This window comes from Eucyclogobius newberryi, unplaced genomic scaffold (genome assembly GCF_026437365.1).
Source record: "Eucyclogobius newberryi isolate DKJ021-1_F unplaced genomic scaffold, fEucNew1.0.hap1 SCAF_19, whole genome shotgun sequence".
NCBI lineage: Eukaryota > Metazoa > Chordata > Actinopteri > Gobiiformes > Gobiidae > Eucyclogobius > Eucyclogobius newberryi.
In genome coordinates, this window is record NW_027315823.1 from 23,519,572 (window position 1) to 23,544,352 (window position 24,781).

Here is a 24,781-nt window from a genome sequence, read left to right on the forward strand (position 1 = left end):
TTTTTTTTAAATGCGTGAATATTGTTTTGAATGGTTATTTTAGTGTTTCTCCAGGGTAATTTCCAGAGTAAACCTGCCCCAGGCCCAAAGTAGCAGGGATAAACTCCATTCACTGACAACAAATAATGACAATGACTTCTAAAATATATTTATTCATAAAATAATCAACTGTAACTCACATTAACACAAAAAATACAATCTAAAATTAAATGTCGATGTTGAAATATAAAATTGTAATACAACAACAGATATATTTAAGCTTAATAAAAATGATCTACTCTGAGTAGTTCAGTTGTAAAAATACTGAGATTTCCAAATACTGAGATTTCCAAAAACAGAAGGGGGGGAAATAAAGTAAAATGTACACAAATTCAAGATTTTATTAGAAAACATTGAAACAAGAAAGGAATGTGCAAATCCATAACTTTACAGTGCCACATGAAGCCGGTCATACTCATGTTTTATGAGCGTTGATTATGTCTTCAAAGTCTTCCCTTGAGCCTTACGTTGTGTTTTACGGGGCCGTTTTCCCAAAGTGGGTGGTGTAGTCTCCACATTCCTGTAAAACATTAGCAAAAGTGACTTTTAGATTTTTAGTAAATATTACAGTATACTGTGGACATGCAACTTTTCTTTCATGTGTTTTAGAAATAAATATTTATTACTTTGGTTTTAATAGTTTATATTTGGTCGATATTTATTTAAGTCTACCAAAATAAAAAGCAGAAACTGTAGGTATGTTGATATCGGTGGGACTGACAAGTCAAGTAAAATATCTCATTCAAAACTCTGCATTTGCAAAACTATCAACTGGATAGTACTTTTGTGATTAGAGCAAAGCTAAAATCTGCAGCTCTAAAAGAACAAACCCCTCAAAATATGACATCAGAAGCACATGGCGCACATTAACTACAGCGGCGTCTTATTTAGTCCTAATTTCACAGCTGGTTTAGTTGTTGATTACGTTTAGATTTTGCACATGACATGGCTAATAAGATCAGCGTCGAATTAAATAGTACCTACTATCTCATACACATTGCAAATATATTTCTAAAACTACACTGGCAACACAAAATTGCCAAAATGCCAAAATGATAAAATGATTACTGTCTTGTAGCTAAGACAATAATACATTAATAGTGAATTCTTCATCCGCATGTTTTCCTTGACCAAATACGCACAGAAAGCAGATGAACAGTGCGCAGACGGGAGAAAAACACAACATGCAAACATCCATACTTATTCACTGCAGAAGAAAAATGGTTTGGGCTGCTATCTCGAAACAACACGCCGTCTAATGGACCAGAAATAAATGTGTTGAATTAAAAGCAGCTCAAGGCATTCACACATTTTCACAAATAAAATAGCTCATTATTTCTTATGATCTCTCTGACATAGATAACTTCCACTTCTGTGCTGCAAAATGTCAAGATATCAACTGAACCAAAGGTATTATTCTTAACATGTTTGTATTTTTGCCAAAAGAAGATTAAAAACAAAAACTGTATTTAAAAAAAAAAGATGTCCTAAGCGCATCAGATTTGTATTTTCCGGTGGGGGAGTAATGCAGCATGTTTAAACAGACTAAAAGCAAGAAAATGTCCAAATATCGGCTGAAAATTGTTTTTATTTTTCTATCAAATGTATTTATTTAAACTTTATTTTGAAGTGTTAGGATAATACAGCAGTACTAAACATAGATCAGTCAGTTGTCAACAAAACCACAGTGGTATAGTGGGAAGAAAAAAAAAAACAAAACGTCACATTTAAAATCAACTGAATACTAAAGCGAAAGAAAACACATACAACTAAAGTCAGATCAATTACTATACAACAGCTGTCACCTTCATCACCATCATGGTCACCCTCATCATTAGTAATATGTGATGACAGAAGATATGTCCAGTATACTAATGTAGGAGGATTAACATATTTATATCCATTATAATAATGAATCAAACAAAATATGTAATATTGCTATATGTTAGCAAAGAGCCTTAATTTAGATTATATAGATGACGTATTGGACAATTTTTAATGCATATTAGCGCTCACAGCACAAAGCCATGCAAGTGATACCTTGACGTAAAGTGGAGCACACTCAATAAGAATCCTCTCAAAAGAGCAAACAGTAGTGGAGCTCTTAGACCGCTGTACATGAGGAGGCAGTTAACTTAAGCGTTTACATCATCTTGTAAGCCTTACAGGATGATGTACAGATGCCAGGCCTGTAAGCAGTGATGAGGCCTGGGAGCTCTGTAAAATACATAGACCAAAGATCAGGGAAATTTAGGCAAGGCGTTCACAATGAGTAAAAGTCAAACTAGAGGGTCTATCAAAATGTAGGTCCAGTGTTACAGGGACAGAGTGCTTCCTGGAGGATGGGCTGAAACAGGGAAGCGTGCCGCGGCACTCACAAGGATAAGTCATTCCGGTGAGTAGGCTCCGTCCGTTTGCTCATCCGAGGGGAAGGATAGTCACTATTCTATAGCTAAAGACTGCAGGAATCAAAAATATATATATAAGGTACCAACAGCACTGTAAGAAGATTAAAAGCTCTGAAAAGTCAATGTTGCATGATATGGGCCCTTTAATAGAAAGTGTTTAAATTACCTTGATTAAATTGGATTTTCCTTTCATACTAGTTAAAGGACAATACCCGCCTATAAAGAGTCCTTTAAAGGACAAATGTCAACCATAGGTCAACCGGGAGGAGATGAAGAGCAGAACAAACAGATGCCGTCTTCCCTGTCTAAACTCATTTTCAACTGTAAAGCTAAAGTTTCTTGGTGTGAAAAGCATTCATGAAAGATTGCCAACACATTTATCTGCACTTTTTCCACCTTGTATGGCTGCTCCATCTTTCAGGGAAACGTTTTCTAGTGATCAATTACATGAGGAGCCAGACAAGCCATGTGCAAGCTTGTCTGTGATTCACACGCTATTAAATGAAGCCATCTGCTTCCATTTGCTGAGAAAATATGATTTGAAATGCAGTTTTGGCATGCCATGTCAGGAAATGTATGATTTAAAAGTTCAGGAGCATATTATAGTTATAATCACACAAAAAAAGTGATCATTAACATATGAACAGAGATGTGTTAGTAGGCCAGTTGCCCAATTTTTAAGTATGATACATTGCTACAGAAAATAAAAAATTATATTGAAACAACTTTAAACCACTAACACAATAATCTTAAAGCAGGACAATGCCAGTAAATCAAACAAAAGATGCAATAGACCCCAGTTTGTGAGAGCCCGGGACTGTGTGTCTTGACACTCGGATCTGCAGTGTGGGGGCGCCCCAGGGCACTGTTCTCGCGCCCTTACTCTGAACCCTCTACACTGCAGACCTCAGACACGACACGGACAGCTGTGTCCTGCAGAAGTTCTGACGACTCTGCCATCATCGGACTCATCACGGACGACGATGATGCGGAGTACAGAGGACTGGCGCAGGACTTTGTGGACTGGTGTCAGCGGAACCACCTCCTCATCAACGCGGGGAAGACCAAGGAGATGGTGGTGGACTTCCGCAGACGCCACCCCACTGCCCCCTCACCAGTGAACATGAGAGTGGACTCATACAAGTACCTGGGTGTTCATCTGAACCACAAACTGGACTGGACTCATAACACAGACGCACTGTACAGGAAGAGCCAGAGTCGGCTCTACCTCCTGAGGAGACTCAGGTCTTTTGGAGTGACAGGGCCACTCCTGAAGACCTTCTACGACTCTGTGGTGGCATCAGCTCCTGTATGGTGTGGCCTGCTGGAGCAGCAGCATCACAGAGAGGGAGAGGAAGAGGCTGGACAGAGTCATCAAGATGTCCAGCTCCGTCCTGGGCTGTGCTCTGGACTCGGTGCAGGGGGTGGGGGACAGGAGGGTCCTGGCTAAACTCACATCTATGCTGGACAATGAGTCTCACCCCCTGCAGGACACTCTGTCCACTCTGGAGAGCAGCTTCAGTGAGAGAATGATCCACCCTCGCTGTGTGAAGGAAAGGTTTCGCAGGTCTTTCCTTCCTGCTGCTGTCAGACTTTATAACAAACACTGCTAGCCCTGAACATGTGCAATACTGACTAACCATGTGCAATACCGTCATATTCATGTGCAATTGCTGTCATACTCACACACAATTAATGTCATTCATGTGCATACAACTGATGTAAATAAGAGTGTTTACTTAACCATTATTATTAGTATTATTTGTCTTATAAGATAAGATAAGATATTCCTTTATTGTAGTTTGAAAAACACTTTCAGTAGAAGATCTCCTATAAACAAAAACTCCCATAGACAAAACCTCCCATTTCCCAACAAGGGACGGAGGGGAAAAATAATAAAGATAAAAATAAATAAATGCATAAATACCATTGCATGTGATCACGACAGTAATTGCACATGAATATGTGTCACGACAGCACATGAATTTCACAGTAATTGCACATGAATCACGACAGTAATTGCACATGTGACGGAATTGCACATGGTTAGGTCAGTATTGCGAGTGTTCAGGACTAACAGTGTTTGTTATGAAGTCTGACAGCAGCAGGAAGGAAAGACCTGCGAAACCTCCTTCACACAGCGAGGGTGGATCAGTCTCTCACTGAAGCTGCTTCAGTGAGAGACTTCGACAGAGTCGTAGAAGGTCTTCAGGAGTGGCCCTGTCACTCCAAAAGACCCGAGTCTCCTCAGGAAGTAGAATGCCAGCTATTTTTATTATTATTTTATTTTACCTTTATTTTTATTTTCTGCCCTCCATTCCCTATTAAGATATGAGAGGACCTGTTTACAGGAGTTTTGTTAATAAGAGTTTTTGTTTTTGTTTATAAGAGTTCTTCTATTAAGAGTGTTTTTTAAACTTCTACAAGTTATCTGTCCTTTCCCCCTGTATCTACCTGCGTTGTAACACAAAAATTTCCCCATGTGTGGACAATAAAGGCCATCTTATCTTATCTTAATAAATAAATTGTATATTTATATAGCGCTTTTCTACTTTCAAGGCACTCAAAGTGCTTTACATCAAGGAACCAATCACCCATCCACACACCCATCCACACACCCATCCACACACCCATCCACACACCCACCCATCCACACATCCACACACCCACCCATCCACACACCCATCCACACACCCACCCATCCATACACCCACCCATCCACACACCCATCCACACACCCACCCATCCATACACCCACCCATCCACACACCCATTCACACACCCACCCATCCACACACCCATTCACACACCCACCCATCCACACACCCATTCACGCACCCATTCACGCCCCATAATTGCTCAAGTCAGAGCTAGTCAGGTCTGAAGGGACGGAAGTGATCTGGTTGCAACTTCTGTTGCTGTTCTTTTTTGACAAGTTTGTTTTATTTGATAGCATAAGATGAGATAAGCCAAGTAGTCAATAAGCCATTGCTGTTAAATGTTAACATTGTCCGAACCTTACCCATTAAGATAATCCTTTATTGTCCCACATGGGGACATTTCATTGGTGCAACGCAGGAAGATACTGAGGTAGATAAAGAAGAAAAGAACAGATCACTTATAGGAAGTCTGAAAAACACTTTCAGTAGAAGATCTCCTATAAACAAAAACTCCCATAGACAAATAAATAAATACATAAATACCATTGCATGTGATCACGACAGTAATTGCACATGAATATGTGTCACGACGGCACATAGATTGCACATGAATTTCACAGTAATTGCACATATGACGGAATTGCACATCAGTATTAGGTTAGGTCAGTATTGCGAGTGTTCAGGACTAACAGTGTTTGTTATAAAGTTTGACAGCAGCAGGAAGGAAAGACCTAACCCTTTTTCTTACCCATTACCGTAACCCTTTTTCTTACCCATTACCCTTACCCATTACGTAACCCTTTTTCTTACCCATTACCCTTACCCATTACCGTAACCCTTTTTCTTACCCATTACCTTAACCCTTTTTCTTACCCATTAGGCAGAGCAAAATAATATGTGTTTGCCGTAACCCGACCGAGCCGTCAAAATTATAGCTGACTGAAAAAAATATCAGCATTTTGTCAAAATTATGCAAAATACTTTTATTTTTCTTATATTTCGCCGACTCACCGACCGTTTTTTTTTCTTCAAAAAAGCGCCGTGTTGAATAATTTTGTATCACTGGAACTCGCTAAAAATATTACGAAGCCGAAAAAGAAATGAAAATGAAACTTTAACACGAGCAGAGAACTTTCAACTCATTGTCTGTTGAAGCCTGACCCCTGGCGGTCACTGCGTGTCACTGGCAGAATTGAAAAAAAAAAAACGGGATTTGACAGTGGCTGAAATATGCAGAATTTGTCATATATGATGACCAAGACGTCAACGATTCTACGACATGAAAATGGCCAAAAAATAAAAATCATTTGTCCTGTACAAAAACGTATTCATTTTTTTGTTTTGTACATTTACGGTAGCATCTCTTTTGATAAATGATCATATTAACTTAATTCCATAGGCAAATTATCATTAAATTCTATATACAAATTTGGAATTTTGTATGCATTAAAGTAAAAAAAAAAAAAAAAAAAAAAAATTTACCTACCTACCTACCCACTTGAAAAATGGTGGGTCGGGTTACAGCAAACAGACAATTTATTTGGGGCAGCCTTACCTTAACCCTTTTACTTACCCATTACCTTAACCCCTTTTCTTACCCATTACACTAAACTTCATAACGTTGAATGTCCAGTGAGAGCAGACCATCCCTCTCTGCACCCGACAGTAGCATTAACCAAGTGCTAAGAATCAGTACACAAAATAAATGAAGCATCAAAAAGTATTCATATATTGAACGATAAGTTAAATTAGTAATTATTGTGACAGGCCTATTTGTAAGAAAAATAATCTTCCCCATTATTATTAAAGGCGTAATGGACTATTTTTTGGCCCAAATCTGAGTCTCATTTCCTCGTGGCATGGATAGCCGATTAGTCCTGCCACGTATCAATCATAGGATGCACCTACCGCTAACCTGCAGCCTCGTTCTGGCTCCTCCCCAGGTGAGCAGCATGTTTCCGCTTGTCTAAGCGCTTGGATCTATCATAATATAGTTCCCTCAGTGTACAGGACAAAATTAAGACAGAGAAAGACAGTTCGAGCTGGCTCAGAAGAGACGGAAATCAACGGGAGACGAGAGATGCGATCCGTCGCGCTAATAAACAAACGCACGTGTGTGTTGTGTCAGTCCACACGGGGGGACTGATACAACACGGGGGGGGGAGTTCTCAAATCGGCGAAAAATCGTCCATTACGCCTTTAACGATCATGGATTTTTGCCAACTGTGAATTATACTTTCTACACTGAATGTCTTTGAACAACAATCACAAAATGTAGTGTAAATTGCTGCTTAAAAGTGCTGCAATGCTCTGTTCGTGCTGGTTCAGAACTAGCACTAATGTAAAATTATATTTCACAACCAGAATTAAGTGGAGGAAAAAAGCATTTTCACGAAAATATTTGTAACACTAACTTGGCATCTGCTGCTATAAAAAGTGCAAATGGAGACCTTATTTTGCAACAATATAGAAATAGTTCAGCACGTTGCTCTTTACACGGTGCATATTATTGCACATATTTTATCTCCTAAGCCAATGTTTTCCATGACTGTACATGTGACACCACAGAGTTATTAAAGCTTATATAAGTCAGAATGTTATGTAAGCTCATGTAAGGACATGTACTTATCAAGGTTTAAACTATGCTGTTGGAAATATTCACTGACTCAAAAACAACTCTCCTGTCAGCTATAGATGGTATCACCAAACAAATACAATAATGAACGGCAAATATTTAAAGGTGGCAAAGTAAATACATTCATCATTGAAGCAGCAGAATAACTTACTCAGGTTTTTGTGGCGGGTCGGGACCAAATATGTCCGAGATGGAGCTGCAAAGGAGGAAAACAAGCACATTCAAAATACATAGATGTATTGCATTTTCAGCTGACCGTGAGTCAGCTGAAAATGCTTTTTCTGAAAATGAACATTAGCTGTGGTCCCAATGTTATTGCCAAGAAACTTGCACAACCTGTCAACAGTTCAGCACTTCTGAAATCAGAGACAAGCCAAAAGAACTGCAGTTTTAGGGTGCATTCAGACTTCTCCTGACTTGAGCCCAGGTTAGTCCAGTTGTAAACATGGTTTGGTCCTGTTCTACATTTGGTTTTAGGCCTGCAATTAACTGCAACTAATTATTTTGTTATTCTGTTATTCTAGTCATTCTTCTTTTGATCAATCGGTATGTTGTTTAGATCGTGAAAGGCTCGTGAGTGACTTCACGCTGAGTTCACGCTGGTCTTATCTGGTTCTAAAATGAGGCCATTTTAGTGCTTGTGGCAGCACTAAAATACTGCCACAAGCACTATTGTTATAGTGCTTGTTTAGTCCTGTTTTAGTCCAGGTCTAGTTTCAGTTTAGTCCTGGATTAGTCCCACTTTTGCTGTGGTGAATGTGCAAGTGTGAACGCCCTTTTAAAACATGATCAGCTAGTTCAGCAAGCTCAACCGTTTCGTTCTCAAATACTCCCTGAGCTTTGTCTCACGCTCCAAGTATCCTCTGATCCCCTCGTAGGTTGGAGATTTGGTATTAAGTAGGTAAATAAAACACCTCAGACCATTATTTGTTCTTGTTTTAATAATATGATGTTTTCAAATATTAATACATTTCAAGTTTTTAAATCGGAAATATTTCCCCTGCTGCAGAGTGCTGGCTATCCTCATCAAACTCGCTCATAAACAGATACAAGGGTGATAATGTGCTTCTAACTGCCTGCTGGTTATCATAACTGTGTGCCTGATCGGTTTAACAGTCTGCACTTTTGGGCCAAGAAGCAATACGGAAATCTCGTAAATCAGCAATAAGAATATTTCAAAGCAAAATTGGTTCAAAATATCATTTCTGGGGATGATTTCATGCTCAAGGATGAAGTCGAGTGTGCAGAAGCTAACACTTGTTACTGCATGTTCTTCCTGCAGATGGTAGGTATATGCTATAAGAGTATGTTTTTGCTATCTCTTCACCGGAGTCCCCTACACAGCTTCACACTCTCCACACACACAGAAATCTTTATGATTCATGCATATACGAAGGAGTCTAAAAGATTAATTTCCATCTTTCAGAAGTGCTTTGCTGTGTAACTGGGTAAATGACACATGCATGCACAGGCACAGTTTTCAAGAACAAAAGCGAGGCAGAAGTGCGCTCATTAGCATATATGCAGCGGTCAAACCAGTCGCCCTCATGTTTTGAGAGCACGATCCGATGTTTATGGTAATAGGAAGATCAACATGCGCAAAGACACACCAGGTGAGATATCCGAGCCAGTATTTCCCACAAGTGTTTTAACGCCTCAAAAGAAATGTGTCGGTGTAATCCCTCATTCGTCCAGGCATGTTCCATTGAAGAAAAAGCTTCAATTGTAGTCATCTGGACTCAGTTAGAAAAATTAGACGTTTCGACTCTCATCCAAGAGTCATTGTCAATAAAAGAATTTAGGTCGAGAACTCCGATATTTGTACTATTCTGTGGTAAGTCCAGCTGGACTTACACCTGGACTGGGTGTTGTAAGCAGCCTGGTGACCCTCCTGTGGTCTCACGACGCTTTTTCTCATGCAGGTTGGTTTTATTAGATATTATGGAATAGGCGGGTCACATTTCTCATTGGTCAGCTTCACATCAAGGCACTTGTCTTTTACAACAGTTGGTATTTTCCGTTAGAGATAAGCCTTGGTGAATGTTTTACCCATTCTCCCCTGGGGTGTTACCCCCCTGGGGCAAACATTCTTTGGCCCATCTTTACGACAATTTCACAAATGCAATTTGTCACATGCTGTTTTTCTCTTAGACTAATGATGCAGATAATATACTATTATGCAGATAAAATACATCACAGAAATATAATCATATATTCACATTTTATCACAGAATTAAACAAGTTTTAACTTCTTACTACTCCTTTTCAAACATGTCAAAATGCTTTTGTTTCATGTTTTGTTATTTATTATGTGTCATGTTTGAAATAAATGTAATCAATCAATCCAAGCAGGTAACCTCCACCAGAAAAGTTACATAAGGCATATTTAAGAATACAAGAGAAAGACTAAGACCATTAAGTCTGCAAACATGAAAAATGAACAGCAAACAATGGTCTCAATTACAGTAAAACACAAGATTCCTCTCATTCTCAGTGCTGGAATTACATTTTGTAATGAGATTGACAATGGTCTCAATTACAGTAAAACACAAGATTCCTCTCATTCTCAGTGCTGGAGCGCCTGGGGACAGTTACTTTCTTAATTACGAGATGAAGCCCCGGAAAAGGACAGGAAATAGACTTGTATTTCATTTCCCCCAGACCCAAACACAAGGGTGGTGGTGGTGGTGGTCCCCCAGACCCAAACACAAGGGTGGTGGTGGTGGTGGTCCCCCAGACCCAAACACAAGGGTGGTGGTGGTGGTGGTCCCCCAGACCCAAACACAAGGGTGGTGGTGGTGGTGGTCCCCCAGACCCAAACACAAGGGTGGTGGTGGTGGTGGTCCCCCAGACCCAAACACAAGGGTGGTGGTGGTGGTGGTCCCCCAGACCCAAACACAAGGGTGGTGGTGGTGGTGGTCCCCCAGACCCAAACACAAGGGTGGTGGTGGTGGTGGTCCCCCAGACCCAAACACAAGGGTGGTGGTGGTGGTGGTCCCCCAGACCCAAACACAAGGGTGGTGGTGGTGGTGGTCCCCCAGACCCAAACACAAGGGTGGTGGTGGTGGTGGTCCCCCAGACCCAAACACAAGGGTGGTGGTGGTGGTGGTGGTGGTGGTGGTGGTGGTGGTGGTGGTGGTGGTGGTGGTGGTGGTGGTGGTGGTGGTGGTGGTGGTGGTGGTGGTGGTGGTGGTGGTGGTGGTGGTGGTGGTGGTGGTGGTGGTGGTGGTGGTGGTGGTGGTGGTGGTGGTGGTGGTGGTGGTGGTGGTGGTGGTGGTGGTGGTGGTGGTGGTGGTGGTGGTGGTGGTGGTGGTGGTGGTGGTGGTGGTGGTGGTGGTGGTGGTGGTGGTGGTGGTGGTGGTGGTGGTGGTGGTGGTGGTGGTGGTGGTGGTGGTGGTGGTGGTGGTGGTGGTGGTGGTGGTGGTGGTGGTGGTGGTGGTGGTGGTGGTGGTGGTGGTGGTGGTGGTGGTGGTGGTGGTGGTGGTGGTGGTGGTGGTGGTGGTGGTGGTGGTGGTGGTGGTGGTGGTGGTGGTGGTGGTGGTGGTGGTGGTGGTGGTGGTGGTGGTGGTGGTGGTGGTGGTGGTGGTGGTGGTGGTGGTGGTGGTGGTGGTGGTGGTGGTGGTGGTGGTGGTGGTGGTGGTGGTGGTGGTGGTGGTGGTGGTGGTGGTGGTGGTGGTGGTGGTGGTGGTGGTGGTGGTGGTGGTGGTGGTGGTGGTGGTGGTGGTGGTGGTGGTGGTGGTGGTGGTGGTGGTGGTGGTGGTGGTGGTGGTGGTGGTGGTGGTGGTGGTGGTGGTGGTGGTGGTGGTGGTGGTGGTGGTGGTGGTGGTGGTGGTGGTGGTGGTGGTGGTGGTGGTGGTGGTGGTGGTGGTGGTGGTGGTGGTGGTGGTGGTGGTGGTGGTGGTGGTGGTGGTGGTGGTGGTGGTGGTGGTGGTGGTGGTGGTGGTGGTGGTGGTGGTGGTGGTGGTGGTGGTGGTGGTGGTGGTGGTGGTGGTGGTGGTGGTGGTGGTGGTGGTGGTGGTGGTGGTGGTGGTGGTGGTGGTGGTGGTGGTGGTGGTGGTGGTGGTGGTGGTGGTGGTGGTGGTGGTGGTGGTGGTGGTGGTGGTGGTGGTGGTGGTGGTGGTGGTGGTGGTGGTGGTGGTGGTGGTGGTGGTGGTGGTGGTGGTGGTGGTGGTGGTGGTGGTGGTGGTGGTGGTGGTGGTGGTGGTGGTGGTGGTGGTGGTGGTGGTGGTGGTGGTGGTGGTGGTGGTGGTGGTGGTGGTGGTGGTGGTGGTGGTGGTGGTGGTGGTGGTGGTAGTAGTGATCAAATTTACACTTCCATTAGTCTTATGTTTAGGGAACTCCTTCCAGTCATATTTAGCAATAGCTACACAAAGCATTGTTTGAGATAATAGCCTCGAAAAGCCTTTTAATATTAGACTAAATTGAAAGGCATTACCCTGTAAAGAGAAAACACAGATTGAAAATGAAAGTGAAGATGTAGCTTTCCCACCTGCTGACGGACACCTCGCTGCTCGTGGGGCTGGACGACAGGATATCCCCTGAACACGGCTCCTTATCTGAAGCACTGTCCCCCGAGCTGATCACAATGGTGGTCTTTGAGTCTGTAATGTGTCAACAGGAGGCAGAAAACATCAACAGACTGCAAAGGAAATCAATTGCATCTTAAACAAAACTATGATTTATGTTTTTGAACAAATAAAAACCAATGACAGGTCAAATTAACAGACTATTCTAAAATAAACATAATAATAATCAAAGATTAAAGTGGACATATTATACTAACTCAACCAGAGCTTAAAACGACATTACCTGATTAAAAGATAGGTTTTAAATTATTGTGCTGGTGTGGGCTGACGAATCACTGTGGTGAGCCCGGTTAGAGCTCAAATGAAGAGTCGCTCTTTACTTGAGGGTGGTTTATTGATATCTTGAAGTATTCTTTACAGTTTGATTGCACAGGTGGTATGTGTGTGGTCTTCTGTCACGCACACAATACTGAACTTGGGATGCAAACAAACTACTACATTCAACTAAAAACTCTGATAAACCGCGATGGCAAACTCCGTCTCCAAACTCTTTTCCTCTCTCTCTCTCTCCTCACGCAGCTTGCTCCTTTCGGTTTCGGTGGTCTAGGCTCCGCCCCTTAAAGGGCCAGCATGACAGTCTCTTTCAATAGGGCCTTTTTAACAGCCGCCCCCGTATTCACCTGTGAATACGAACAACTGGAAAAGGCTCAGGTAAAGAGTCAATCGTCACTGGTCGAACGTAGGTTCTTTCTTTCACCGTGACTTCGGCGGCTCTGATCCGATTGTCTGGACCAGGAAAAACTTGAGATACCTTTCCTACAGGCCACTGTGCCCGCGGTAGCTGGTTGTCCACAATCATGACCACGTCTCCTACTTGTAGATTGTCTGATTCGGTCTGCCACTTCTGGCGAGCTTGAAGTCCTGGCAAGTAGTATTTCAGGAAATGTTGCCAGAAATGGTCAGCCAGGATTTGGCTGTGCCTCCATCTTCTTCGCCCGAGAATCTCTGGGCCTTCATAGACAACTTATGGGAGCGAAGCGTCCCGCCGCCCCATGAGGAGACAGTTGGGAGTCACAGGGTCAGGGTCTGCTACGTCCGATGATGTGTAGCCAAGGGGTTTTGAGTTGAGCATCCCCTCAATTTCAATCAGAACTGTACGCAGTACCTCCTCAGTGACTGACTGAGCTCCAATGGTGACTTGAAGAGCAGTCTTGAGGGAACGAATTTCACGTTCCCAGCACCCCCCAAATTGAGGTGCTCCAGGGGGGTTGAAAGCAAACTGGATCTGCTGGCTTGCTAGTTGCTCTTTAAGTCCGGGGTGAAGAAGTTGGAATGCTGCCTGCAGCTCACGCTCTCCTCCACGGAAGTTTGTTCCTTGGTCACAAAGAAGCTCTTTTGGCTTCCCTCGTCTGGCTACAAAGCGTCTCAGGGCCATAAGGAATGAGTCTGTGTCCATGCTGGGAATCAGATCCAGATGAACTGCTCTGGTAGTCAAACACTTAAACAGTATTCCCCACCTCTTCTCATTCCTGCGTCCGATCTTGATGATGTATGGCCTAAAACAATCCACGCCTGTGGAGTAGAACACTGGCTTGAAGACGCGTAGTCTTGCTGGAGGAAGATCGGCCATTCTAGGTGGATGTGGGTGACCTTTCCACTTCTTGCACTCAACGAAGTTTCTCTGGTGGCGACGCACTGCCTCACGTCCACGTAGGACCCAGTATCTCCTTCTGATCTCAGCAAACACCCTTTCTGGCCCTAGATGCTGGAGCTTATCATCATAGTCTTGTATGATGAGACGGGTAACTGGGTGGCGGGGGTCCAGAACAATGGGGTGTACTTCTTCTATTGCCAGTTCAGGATTGCGGCGAAGGCGACCTCCTACTCTGATGAGCCCTGTTTCCTCATCAAACTCAGGTGCAAGAAGAAGAATACGACTGGACTTGGATACTGGTTTACTGGCCTTTAACTGGTTCACTTTGTCTGGGAATGACTCTCTCTGGATTTGTTGTAGAGCCTAAGTTCAGCAGCAGCGTGGGATTCAGCAGTCAAAGGGTTACCAGGATCAGCCGCCCCGTGTAGCTGACGCGCGGTGGCTTCCAGGTAGCTGTCCAGGGTCTGGTGCTGAAGTTGATCTGGAACACTTGTAGTGGACATGGTTAAGACAACAACATGTCGTTTTAGCTCACCTTCAGGTTCCTTCTGGGGTGGAGGTAGTGAGTCAGGCCATTCACTAGGTGCTAGTTTCAGGAACGAAGGCCCATCGGTCCATCTGTTGCCTCTGCTGATTGCCTGGAGGGTGAGGCCACGGGTGATATCATCTGCCGGGTTTTCCCGCGAGGGCACATACCTCCATGTGGCTGATTCCGTCAACTCTTGTATTTCTGCCACACGGGTTCCCACAAAGACCTTATACCGGCAGGACTCTGAGCTCAGCCAGGTCAGGACGGTGGCAGAGTCGGACCACAAAGTGCAGCTGCGGATGGGAAAGGTTAACTCTGCACTGATGACTTTGTAGAGCTGGGCACCTGTAAGAGCAGCACACAGCTCCAGGCGGGGAACAGATTGCTGCTTCTTAGGGGCGACACGAGATCGGCCAGCAAGAAAGGCGACTTCTGCCCTTCCCTCTTGGTTCTCTGTCCTCAGATATGCTACTGAGCCATATGCCTGTTCGGAGGCATCGCAGAAAACATGGATGTCACGCAGGCTGCTGGACTGGTCCATGCAGGTAGTGGTGTAACACCTGGGCAGGGTTATCTCAGGTAGGTGTACAAGCTCTGCTTCCCACATATGCCACTTCTCCAGGAGCTCCTCTGGGAGCTGTGGGTCATCCCAATCTCTCTTCTCCTCCCACAGGTGGCGCACAATAACTTTGGCTCGGGTTGTAAATGGAACTATGAAACCGAGAGGATCATATTGGCTGGCTAGAACTCTGTAGATGTTCCTCAATGTAGCCACTGAGCTGTCAGTGTGTCTGTGCTTGTAGGTCAGGGTGTCAGACTTGCAGTTCCAGTGCAGTCCTAGAGCTGGCTCTTGGATGTCAGACTGACCTTCACTGAGCCACAACTCACAGCTGGATGACCTGAGGTCTGGGGGGAGATGGTTGACGACGTTTGGATCATTGCTTGCCCACTGTCTCAGCTCGAATCCCCCTTCAGCCAGTAGATGATGCAGCTTGTCTACCAGAGTTTTGGCAGCCTCTGGAGTTGTGAGGCTCTGTAAACAATTGTCCACATAGAAGAACTTGTTAATGGGAACATGAACATCTTCTTCTGGCTGGCTGTGATCAGTGACATGTTTTTGCAGTGCAAATGTTGCACAGCAAGGACTACACGTTGTTCCAAAGGGGAGGACTTGCCACTCATAGACATCAGGCGAACTGTCCCGCTTCATATCTCTCCATAAGAATCTCAGGAGTGGTCGGTCTGCTGGCAGGAGACTCACCTGATGAAACATGCCACGGATGTCACTGCTGAAGGCAATGGCATGCTCCCTGAATCTTAACAGCACAGCTAACAAGGCAGGGCCGAGAGTGGGACCTGGTAATAGGTACTGGTTGAGGTTGTGACCCTGGTACTGGAAGGAGCAGTTGTACACCACCCGGTTCTTTCCATTATGTTGGACCATATGGTGGGGGAAATACCAAGACTCTGTACTGCTCTCCACTTGATGAGGTGCCAACTTTACCGCATAGCCTGCCTCAACCAGCTTCTCGATCTCCGTCTGAAAGGCAGCAGCTTGTTCCTGAGCTTTAGTTAGGCGTTTCTCTGTGCCTCTCAGGTGTGGCAGCACCGCTTCTGGAGTGGCTTTGAGGAGTGGCATATCCTTCACTCGCAGGAGGGGTGTGGCATAACGTTCTATGCCATTTACACTGACTCTCACAGTCTGTTCTTGTAGGAGCTTAACTGCCTCTTGATCTTGTTTTGATCTTACTACCATCTTCTCACTGCGATAAGGAAGCACGTCCATCTGCCATAACTTCTCCACGCAAGAAAACAACTCTGAGGGTGGGGATGCAGATGTGAAAAGGCAGTGACTTAGGTTAGGACTAGACTGGATGATTTGAGTTGGTCCCTGCAGTGTCCATCCAAGAAGAGTTTTCACAGCTGCTGGTCCACCAGGAGGTCCCAGTCTGACTGGCTCTACAGGTGTAATGAGGTGCGTGTAGTCTGAACCAATCAGCAGCATAGGATGGACTTTGTTCAAAGGTGGGAGAGGCAAACCAGATAGATGCTTATATTTCTGTTGGAGAGTAGCGACTGGGTGGGAGTGCTCTGCTAAACTCAGTTGGCCGGCTGTGAAAGCATTCTGTATTCTGTAGGTCTTGTCTGGATTGGCGGTTGGAGAAATGGAGAAAGACACAGCCGCCCCATGAAGCTTCTCCACCTCTTGTCTGACTGTGCGGAGAGTCAACACTTCTTTACTGCCTCTGAGCCCCAACTGTTTAGCAGCAGATTGGAGAAGTATTGTCCGCTCAGATCGTCGTCTAAGATGGCATAAGTCTCCAGGCACTTGTCTCCATTCCTCAAGAACACTTTACTAATCTTTAGTAGCACTTTACAGTTGTACACTGGGCGGTCGACATACAGGACCTTGTTGGTGGTGTTGATGAGGCAACTCTCTGCGGGGGATGGAGCTGTCGACGGTTCCTCCTCTTCTCCCCTCTCATTCACTTCATGCAGCACAGCCAGATGTCTCCTACTGCACGTCTTACAGGGGGCTTTGAGTGTGCACTTTGCAGCCTGGTGATTACGACCACATCGCCAGCATTTGTTATTCACCTTAATCCATGTCACCTTCTGCTCTTTGCTTAGGTCCTTGAAGTTGGCACAGCTGTTTAGAAAATGTTTATCATTGTCACAGTAGGGACAATACGCTTTCACCTTCTCATCTCTCTTGAACTGGTTGGCTGTATGGTCAGGTGCAGGTGGGGCCACTGTCCTTGGTCCTGGAGCTTTCCCTGTGCCCAGGAAGATAGTAGCAGACTTATTTGGGGGTTTAGGAGTGCGTTTGGCATCAGGCTTGTTGTTAAACGACTCCTCTCTCTTTGGGGGCTTGATATTCTCTTCCTGCACTTCCAGCTCATATTCTAGCCAATCAGCAAAGTCCATGAGTGTAGGAATAGTGACTCCGAGGGGATGGATAAATCTCTTAAAACTGGTGTTGAGGTCATAGGGAAGTTTACTCAACAGTCTTGAGACGTGGGAGCCACAAGTCAACTCTACTTGGCCTCTCTGCCCCAGCTGCTGTAACATGCCGACTAGTGAACGCACATTGAGGGCAAACAGACGGAAGCTTCTCACATCACCTCTGCGGATATATGGACCATCCATTAGCTCTGCAATCCGCTGTACAGCAAGCTTATGGGGTTGCCCATACATCTTAGTGAGGGCTTGCATCGTGTCTGTGTAGGGCTGCCAGGAGTTGCTATAGGAGTCGGCCACGCCAAGTGAAGCTTCTTCACACTTAAGGTGATCTGTGAGGATTTGATATTTGTACCTTTCAGTGGCATCCTCCGGTAAGAGATTCTCCAATGCCATCTTCATACGGGCAAATTTTCTTGGGTCTGGTGAAGTGAGGCTCGGGACTGTGGGCTTTGGTCCCCTATATGTGAGCTCTTTCTGTGGCGCATTAGCATAGGGCATCTGAGAGAATGAGGAGTCGCTACCTGTGTATGGAACACCAAACTGCGGGTCACCAACATGCAATGAGGGGGTTTGATATCCTTGGCCATATTGATCTGCCCAAGGGGTGTTCTGCTGGGGTGTGGTGGCATAGTAGGGCAGGTCGGTGGGCATACCTGTCACTCTAAGTCGAGAGAGGTCTTGTGACATGTTGACCCCGGGGCTGGAAGTGGGATAATACAGCTGTTGGCGGGCTGGGACAGACACAGGTGGTCTCAGTGGAAGTTGTGAGTGTCCATCATAACCAACACTGTAAGCCCTGAGGGGTGGAGGAAGCTGGGAAAGAAGAGGCTGGTGGGCTGCAGGCTGGGACTGGACTTGTAATGCAGCCATCACACTCTGAAACTGCTTCCTAAGCTCCGCATTCTCTTGGCGCATCTCTGCGAGGGTAGCACTTAACTCTGGGACTTGGTTGAAGGTTTGCTGCCCCCTGGTGGCTTGCATTGAAGGCTGACTGGGCTTTCTCTCTTCTGAATCATCTATGATGGTCATGTCAAAATGTTGACTAAGAGGAGGTGATGGGGATCTGATGGGGAAACGCTCTGAAGGCTCCACTTCCCCTGTCACCTGTACCTTTAAGAGACTCTGAGCCCCTGATCCACTGAGGTCAAAATCTGCCAGGTGAGAAGGCACTGAAATCTGTTCTTTAGGTCGCGTGCCACTTGCTTCTGACTCCGGGTTATGCATCTTAAACAGCAATTCGTCCGTCCGGCTCGAAGGACCATTAAAAGATAGGTTTTAAATTATTGTGCTGGTGTGGGCTGACGAATCACTGTGGTGAGCCCGGTTAGAGCTCAAATGAAGAGTCGCTCTTTACTTGAGGGTGGTTTATTGATATCTTGAAGTATTCTTTACAGTTTGATTGCACAGGTGGTGTGTGTGTGGTCTTCTGTCACGCACACAATACTGAACTTGGGATGCAAACAAACTACTACATTCAACTAAAAACTCTGATAAACCGCGATGGCAAACTCCGTCTCCAAACTCTTTTCCTCTCTCTCTCTCTCCTCACGCAGCTTGCTCCTTTCAGTTTTGGTGGTTTAGGCTTGACTGTCATGACTGTCTCTTTCAATAGGGCCTTTTTAACACTGATGGTTACTCAGACTTGTATTTAGATCCTGGTAATCCTGTTGTGCTCAGTGCTCAGAAAAGGTCGGTGTTCACCTACCCCTTGTCCCCTACCACTTCCCTACTAACTTTTGTGTATTACAAAAAATCATGTTCGAATGATGAGTAACCATTTTTCACCAATGAAACAAAGGGAAAATTCACAAAAGGTGGGGGTCATCAACTCTGCCTTTTTATACAGGACGTCAATGGTACCATTTTGATTACTAAGCTGCCTTAATTCTTTTGTAATTACAGCCAGTACACTAAGCAATGAGCAGCATCTCTCTCATCCTACTGGAGATTTGTATGTATACCACAAGTCAAGGTGCTCTTGGCGCAGCATGTTTGTTGATGTTTACAGCCGGTTTGAAAAGCCAATATAAATAGCTTTACCTGTGGTGGGTGTGTGCCCATCCTCTCCTCCAGTCGAGACCCCTGCTGACCTCATAGTCTGGCGGCGTCCTTGGACTTGGGCGATCAGACGCGTGAAGTCCCCGCTGTGCTGCTTCCCTGTTGGACAGAGTTCACAGCAGCGGGACAATAAACATGAAAGACATTAAAGACAGGGTAAAGCCGCAGATGCCCTTTATGTGCTAGAGTGGAAATACACAAGGAAATGCACAGATACAAATTCATGCCCAGAGAAACCACCTGGATGTGCTGCTTCTGGACACAGCATGCAAATCAAGACCAAAACAGATACAAAGACAAAATCTGTTTTAACACAGAATATTTAATTTAATTTAATTTAATTTAATTTAATTTAATTTAATTTAATTTAATTTAATTGGTACCAATCATTTCTGTGTTTTTATGTGTCCATCCAAATTTGTCCTCAATGCATCAGATGTGGCTTCTTATATAAGTAAGAATAGTGAGTAAAAATGGAACTAGAACACACAATAAGATAAAAAATGTGGTGTAATTATATGCCAAAAGTTTCACAATTTGACATCTATTTGTGGGTCTTGCTATACATTATGAAAGCATAATATCGTTATCTGCAAATTTAAGTTATCAGCCACAAGAGCACGACAAATATCACTTTACTCTTTTACTTATTGAACTCCATTCCCTTTTGTGTCTGCATATTCCCTTGTTTCTGTCGGAGTGCGTCATCCACATCCCTGTCTGGTGAATCAAGAGGTTATCACAGCCTGTAGAGCTGCTATTTATAGAGCTCACCTTCTCTGAGTCACATCCATTTGTCCAGCCGTTGTAAAGTTAGCTCTAATGACTTATTTTCAACAAGCAAAATGTTCCACCATGTTTCAATACAAATTGGTTCAAATGCTGTTCTCTGATGCCACTGCCAAAGGGAAGATACTTTGAACTGACCTAGCACAACATTCAACAAAAAGATTCTACCCACGTACTGTATATTATATTTAGCACTGCAACTAACTATTATTTTAGTAGTCGACCAGTTGGCAATTATTTTATTGGATAGTTGACTAGTCAAACGATTATTTCTATTGCCCATTGAGAATATTTACGAAAAAAAGGGTATTATTGTTGAAAATCAGAAATAGTTTCTTTTTGCCACCGTCTTTGAAGTAAAATATTCTTTTGTATGTGTTTTACAGCCTGTACAGTCCTACTAACAATTACCATTATGAAAATATGACACTTATTTTTTATAGTCTGTGTATTTTAAATTACTGTTTAGGAAAAGGGAAAGGAATCTATGTTATCTATGTATCTATGTATTGTATGTTAAATAATGCTTGAATTCAAACGTTTTTACCACTCTATTACCCATTTGAACAAGTATCAATACAAATAAAATTACAAAAAATACAAAATAAGTCAACTTGAAATGAAAGAATTAAAGTAGAGCAGTCTTGATCTATATTATCTATATCTACGATGTATATCAATAAGGACACTTGGTAATATTAAAGAAACTATTATTTTGGATTGAAAATGGCATTCCATTGTTTTTAATTATCATTGTGGTATCAAAACCAGTTGGAGTAATTATTAGGGGACCAGTGAGATTTTTGGATTGGGAGTTTTGGGAATGGCTGCAAAATACGAAGCCAAAAATACCTTAAATCTCACTGCTGTCCAGGACATGTCATGGAGTCCTTGACAAATTGTTTAAAATGAATTAATTTAGAGGAAATAGAATAGAGGTTATAATAGGGTTGAGTCCTGAACAGATATAAGATACAATATTTTGACATTCTCCTGGTGTCGCCACCACGCATCACTGCCTGAACAGTGGCCAGTGGGGTGTGTGACTGGGGCAAAAACCCTTTCAAAGAGGAACATGGCCATCTTATAGCTGCGTTTCGGTTCAGGGAGAATCAAAATTTGACTCCCTTTGAGATGTGCAGCACAATGCATCCTCCTGGTTATTTGTCATTAAAAAGGTAATCAAGCAAAGAGAGTACAGTGACAAAACACAGCGGTGGCAGCATCTTCCGCTGCAAATTAATCATATGATTAAATAACAGATCCCCATTTTATCTTTAAGGCAAAATAACCTCACAGCATGTTGTACTTTGAGACTTTTTAAATACATTTCAATCAAATAAGGTTGAAACATGATGAAGGCTTGAGGAAATCTATGAATGAAGCCTTTTCTTTCTATTCTTTTTTACATTTTAATTGAATCATTCCATGTGCCAATGGTATGCTTTCAGAGTCTGTATTGTCCAGGTAATGATTACAAATATTGAAAATATGATTATTTCAGTGGTCGACTAGTCTTGATTATTCCGAATAATATTTGCCGCCCTACTCACAGCTATAAAACAAATGTTTTTGTGTAACAGAAAGACAAATATAGGCAGGTAATACTGCAATGTTATATTATGTGGGTCAATGTTTTTACGTGCAATGTCCTTGATCAAAACTAAAGATATAGCTTATATAAACCAGATATTTTGTTTCAGTAACTCCTTTAGCCACAACTGATTCTTGACCTCTCTTGGAGCTTGTATTTTGGCAACAAATAAATTGTACAGATGAAGACTAACAAATTACAGCGATGTTTGGGCTGCAACTAACGTTTATTCTTTTGATAAATCGGTCAGTGGTTTAGAATGTAACGTTATGTTAGTTGTATTTATTTGAGACAGGGACAGTGCACAATATACATTAAAATGATCAGGAGAGATGCTTTTTACCAGGTTGTAGCCAATTTCCACCTGTAGTCGAAAGTTGATGTTATAAAGTGGCACTGAAGGGTGGAGCCTAATGTACATGTTTTTAGTGGTAAACCTATGCAAACAAGTAAACTCCACACTTAAAGGCCCCATCAAGAATCAATTTGGGACCTTCTTGCTGTGAAGCGAGAGCGCTAACCACTGCACTACCAAGTGTCCATAAATATCAAATTAAATAAAAAGCGGTGTCACTTTAGCTGAGGACTTTCTAAAGGAGAATATTTACAGGAAAAAGTAGGTTTAAAAACAACTGCGAATGTTTCCTATTTTTTTTCAGTAATTATTTATTTGTTAACAATTATCTCAAAAGTGGATTTTAGTTTGATTGCAATTGAAAAATGTTATTTGTTTCAACCCTACTATGTGTAGTGCCATCTAATCGAAATGTGAATTACATAGACCATTTTTAAACACAAACAAGTAAATATGCAGAGAAAACGTCATTATTGACATCCTTATTAGTGATGTTGAGCTAGATCTGTCTATGTCCTGCATTTGTCTGAGTCACCAAGGCAACTTTTAGGAAGAGAAGAGATAAGACAACAATGAATCATCTTCAAAGATCATTACTTCATACAGCGTCTTGGATACATACGTCACCTGAAAGCCTGCGCAAATACAAATGTCCCTTCACATGGATGGACTTTTAATGGGCCATTAACCTTCAGAGCTAACAGACTTAGTATTCAGGCTATAGTTACTTGTACAAGATATTTCTCAAAGGGAAACGTCTAGAGAGCTTTGATGTTACATTGCTTTTTTTCCTTTTACCTACCAGGAATTTAAGTCCTGGCTTTATTTTCAAGTGTATCGTTAGAGGATCTGTATATACAAGTGCAGATGGGACTAAATCTCATTATAACATTTCCGTCAACGATGTTCCCGGTCTCACCTCAAACAACAGAAAAGAGGAACACATTTTCACTCTCTTTGCTGGATTGAAAAATACCCTGTATCAGAACTAGTATAAGACCACATGGTAATTACAGTCTATTGTGTTTTTAAGTAGTTTTATCACCAGTGGTATAAAAACCCGTAATGAGTCTTTTCCATAATATTGTGTTTGAAGTTTTAGTAATTTTAGTAGCCTTGTGACAAAACTTCATAAGTTAATTATACCGTCTCTTAAATACTGAAAAAAGCATACAAAATATGCCTCTATCTTTTTTTAATTGTAACCACAATAATCAAGTTAATTACAGAAGATTAAGGCATATAATTTATCTGCTGGTTCTACTAAAAGCCTGCTCTTCCACTACTGCACTTGGAGCGGACAACATGCATTCATTTAAGTGGAGGGCAATTATAGTAGAAAGGCACATTAATCATAAGTAGTTCCATCAACAGTGCTGTGGCATGAATTGTGTTTTACAACAAAGTAACAAGGTCTGATAACAAAAGACAAAGTGAGTCTACAACAAGGACTGTATACAAAGATTTAGACATGATCAAGTTATTGAATTCATTTTTGTCGGTATAAAAAGTAAACCTTCTATTCTTATGCCGCCGAAAAGAATAGAGAAAAAAAGCAATACTTACTGTATTTCAAATGCATGTCATCAATATTTTTCTCAGACAAGTCCTTGGAGAAAACCATTACCTGCAGGAAATAAATACATGCACGAAATTATACTATTAATAGTCTATATAAATAACCAGAATTGTCTAAAGTGCATACGTTTGTACAAATCTATTGTAGCATCTGCTTATAAACTCAAAACATCCACAGGGTAAAATAACTTTTAAATGCCAGACTATTTTTAGACTCATCATAAAACAAGATAATGGCACTGACTGGCTTTGCTTTCTCCTTTAGTTTGGCCCTCATCTTCTCATTGGCTTCCACTTCTTTTGCAATGACTTCCGCTGTTAAAACAAGAAATGGGTGGATTTATATTATATAGCAATATATATTGCTCACCAGCTGTGATGTTTACAGCTGTATAAACAAATATATACTGTGCTATGGATTTTGTTTGCGCAATGCGCCTTTAACTAGCGTGTTTTTAAAATGTAATAACATATAACAGCCTTGGTCATGCTGCTCATTGCAGGTTCATCGATGAGTTGCTGGATAATGTCCACTGCAGATGTAATGTACATCTTTGTACCTCTTAACCTCTAATACCTGACTTTGGGTCGAGCGAGTCACACTGTGCATTGTAGATGTGGACAAACTCCTGGTGTCTCTTGATGAGCTGCTCTCGAGGCCCCTGCATTGAGAGGTGGCAGTCTTTGAGGCGCCGCTTTAGTTCCTGCAGCGAGAGCAGGTTGTACACCAGCTTTGCCATTGGATGCCTCGATTTTCCCAGAGAACTGTAAATACAGATCAGTAGAGATTATTAATGTCAACATCAAGCAACTACACACACTAGTTAACACGACTTTGTAAAGAAAGGGCCCCAAAATCTTTCAGTAAAGGTAACATTAATCTGGTTGTTAAATAAATCAACCCTGGATTTAAACTCCAACAATTATGCCAATTAATCTTCAAGTAATGTAACCATAATTTACGGCTTAATTGTTGCGTTTTCACCACCGTA

General features: G+C 43.1%; 1 protein-coding gene across 1 annotated transcript in view; it reads right to left on the bottom strand.

Annotated features, from left to right (window-relative positions):
• Positions 1 to 350: 350 nt before the first annotated feature.
• rad18 (RAD18 E3 ubiquitin protein ligase) overlaps positions 351 to 24,781 on the bottom strand; it is a 32,248-nt gene continuing 7,817 nt past the window's right edge. Inside the window, exons 7-13 of the mRNA XM_072452225.1 lie at positions 24,367 to 24,554; positions 24,034 to 24,104; positions 23,778 to 23,838; positions 19,456 to 19,572; positions 12,232 to 12,343; positions 7,894 to 7,938; positions 351 to 559 (exon numbers count right to left, since the gene is read on the bottom strand). Of these exons, the coding sequence (XP_072308326.1) occupies positions 475 to 559; positions 7,894 to 7,938; positions 12,232 to 12,343; positions 19,456 to 19,572; positions 23,778 to 23,838; positions 24,034 to 24,104; positions 24,367 to 24,554 (679 nt within the window). The 3' untranslated portion in view covers positions 351 to 474. The remainder of the gene's footprint in view (positions 560 to 7,893; positions 7,939 to 12,231; positions 12,344 to 19,455; positions 19,573 to 23,777; positions 23,839 to 24,033; positions 24,105 to 24,366; positions 24,555 to 24,781) is intronic.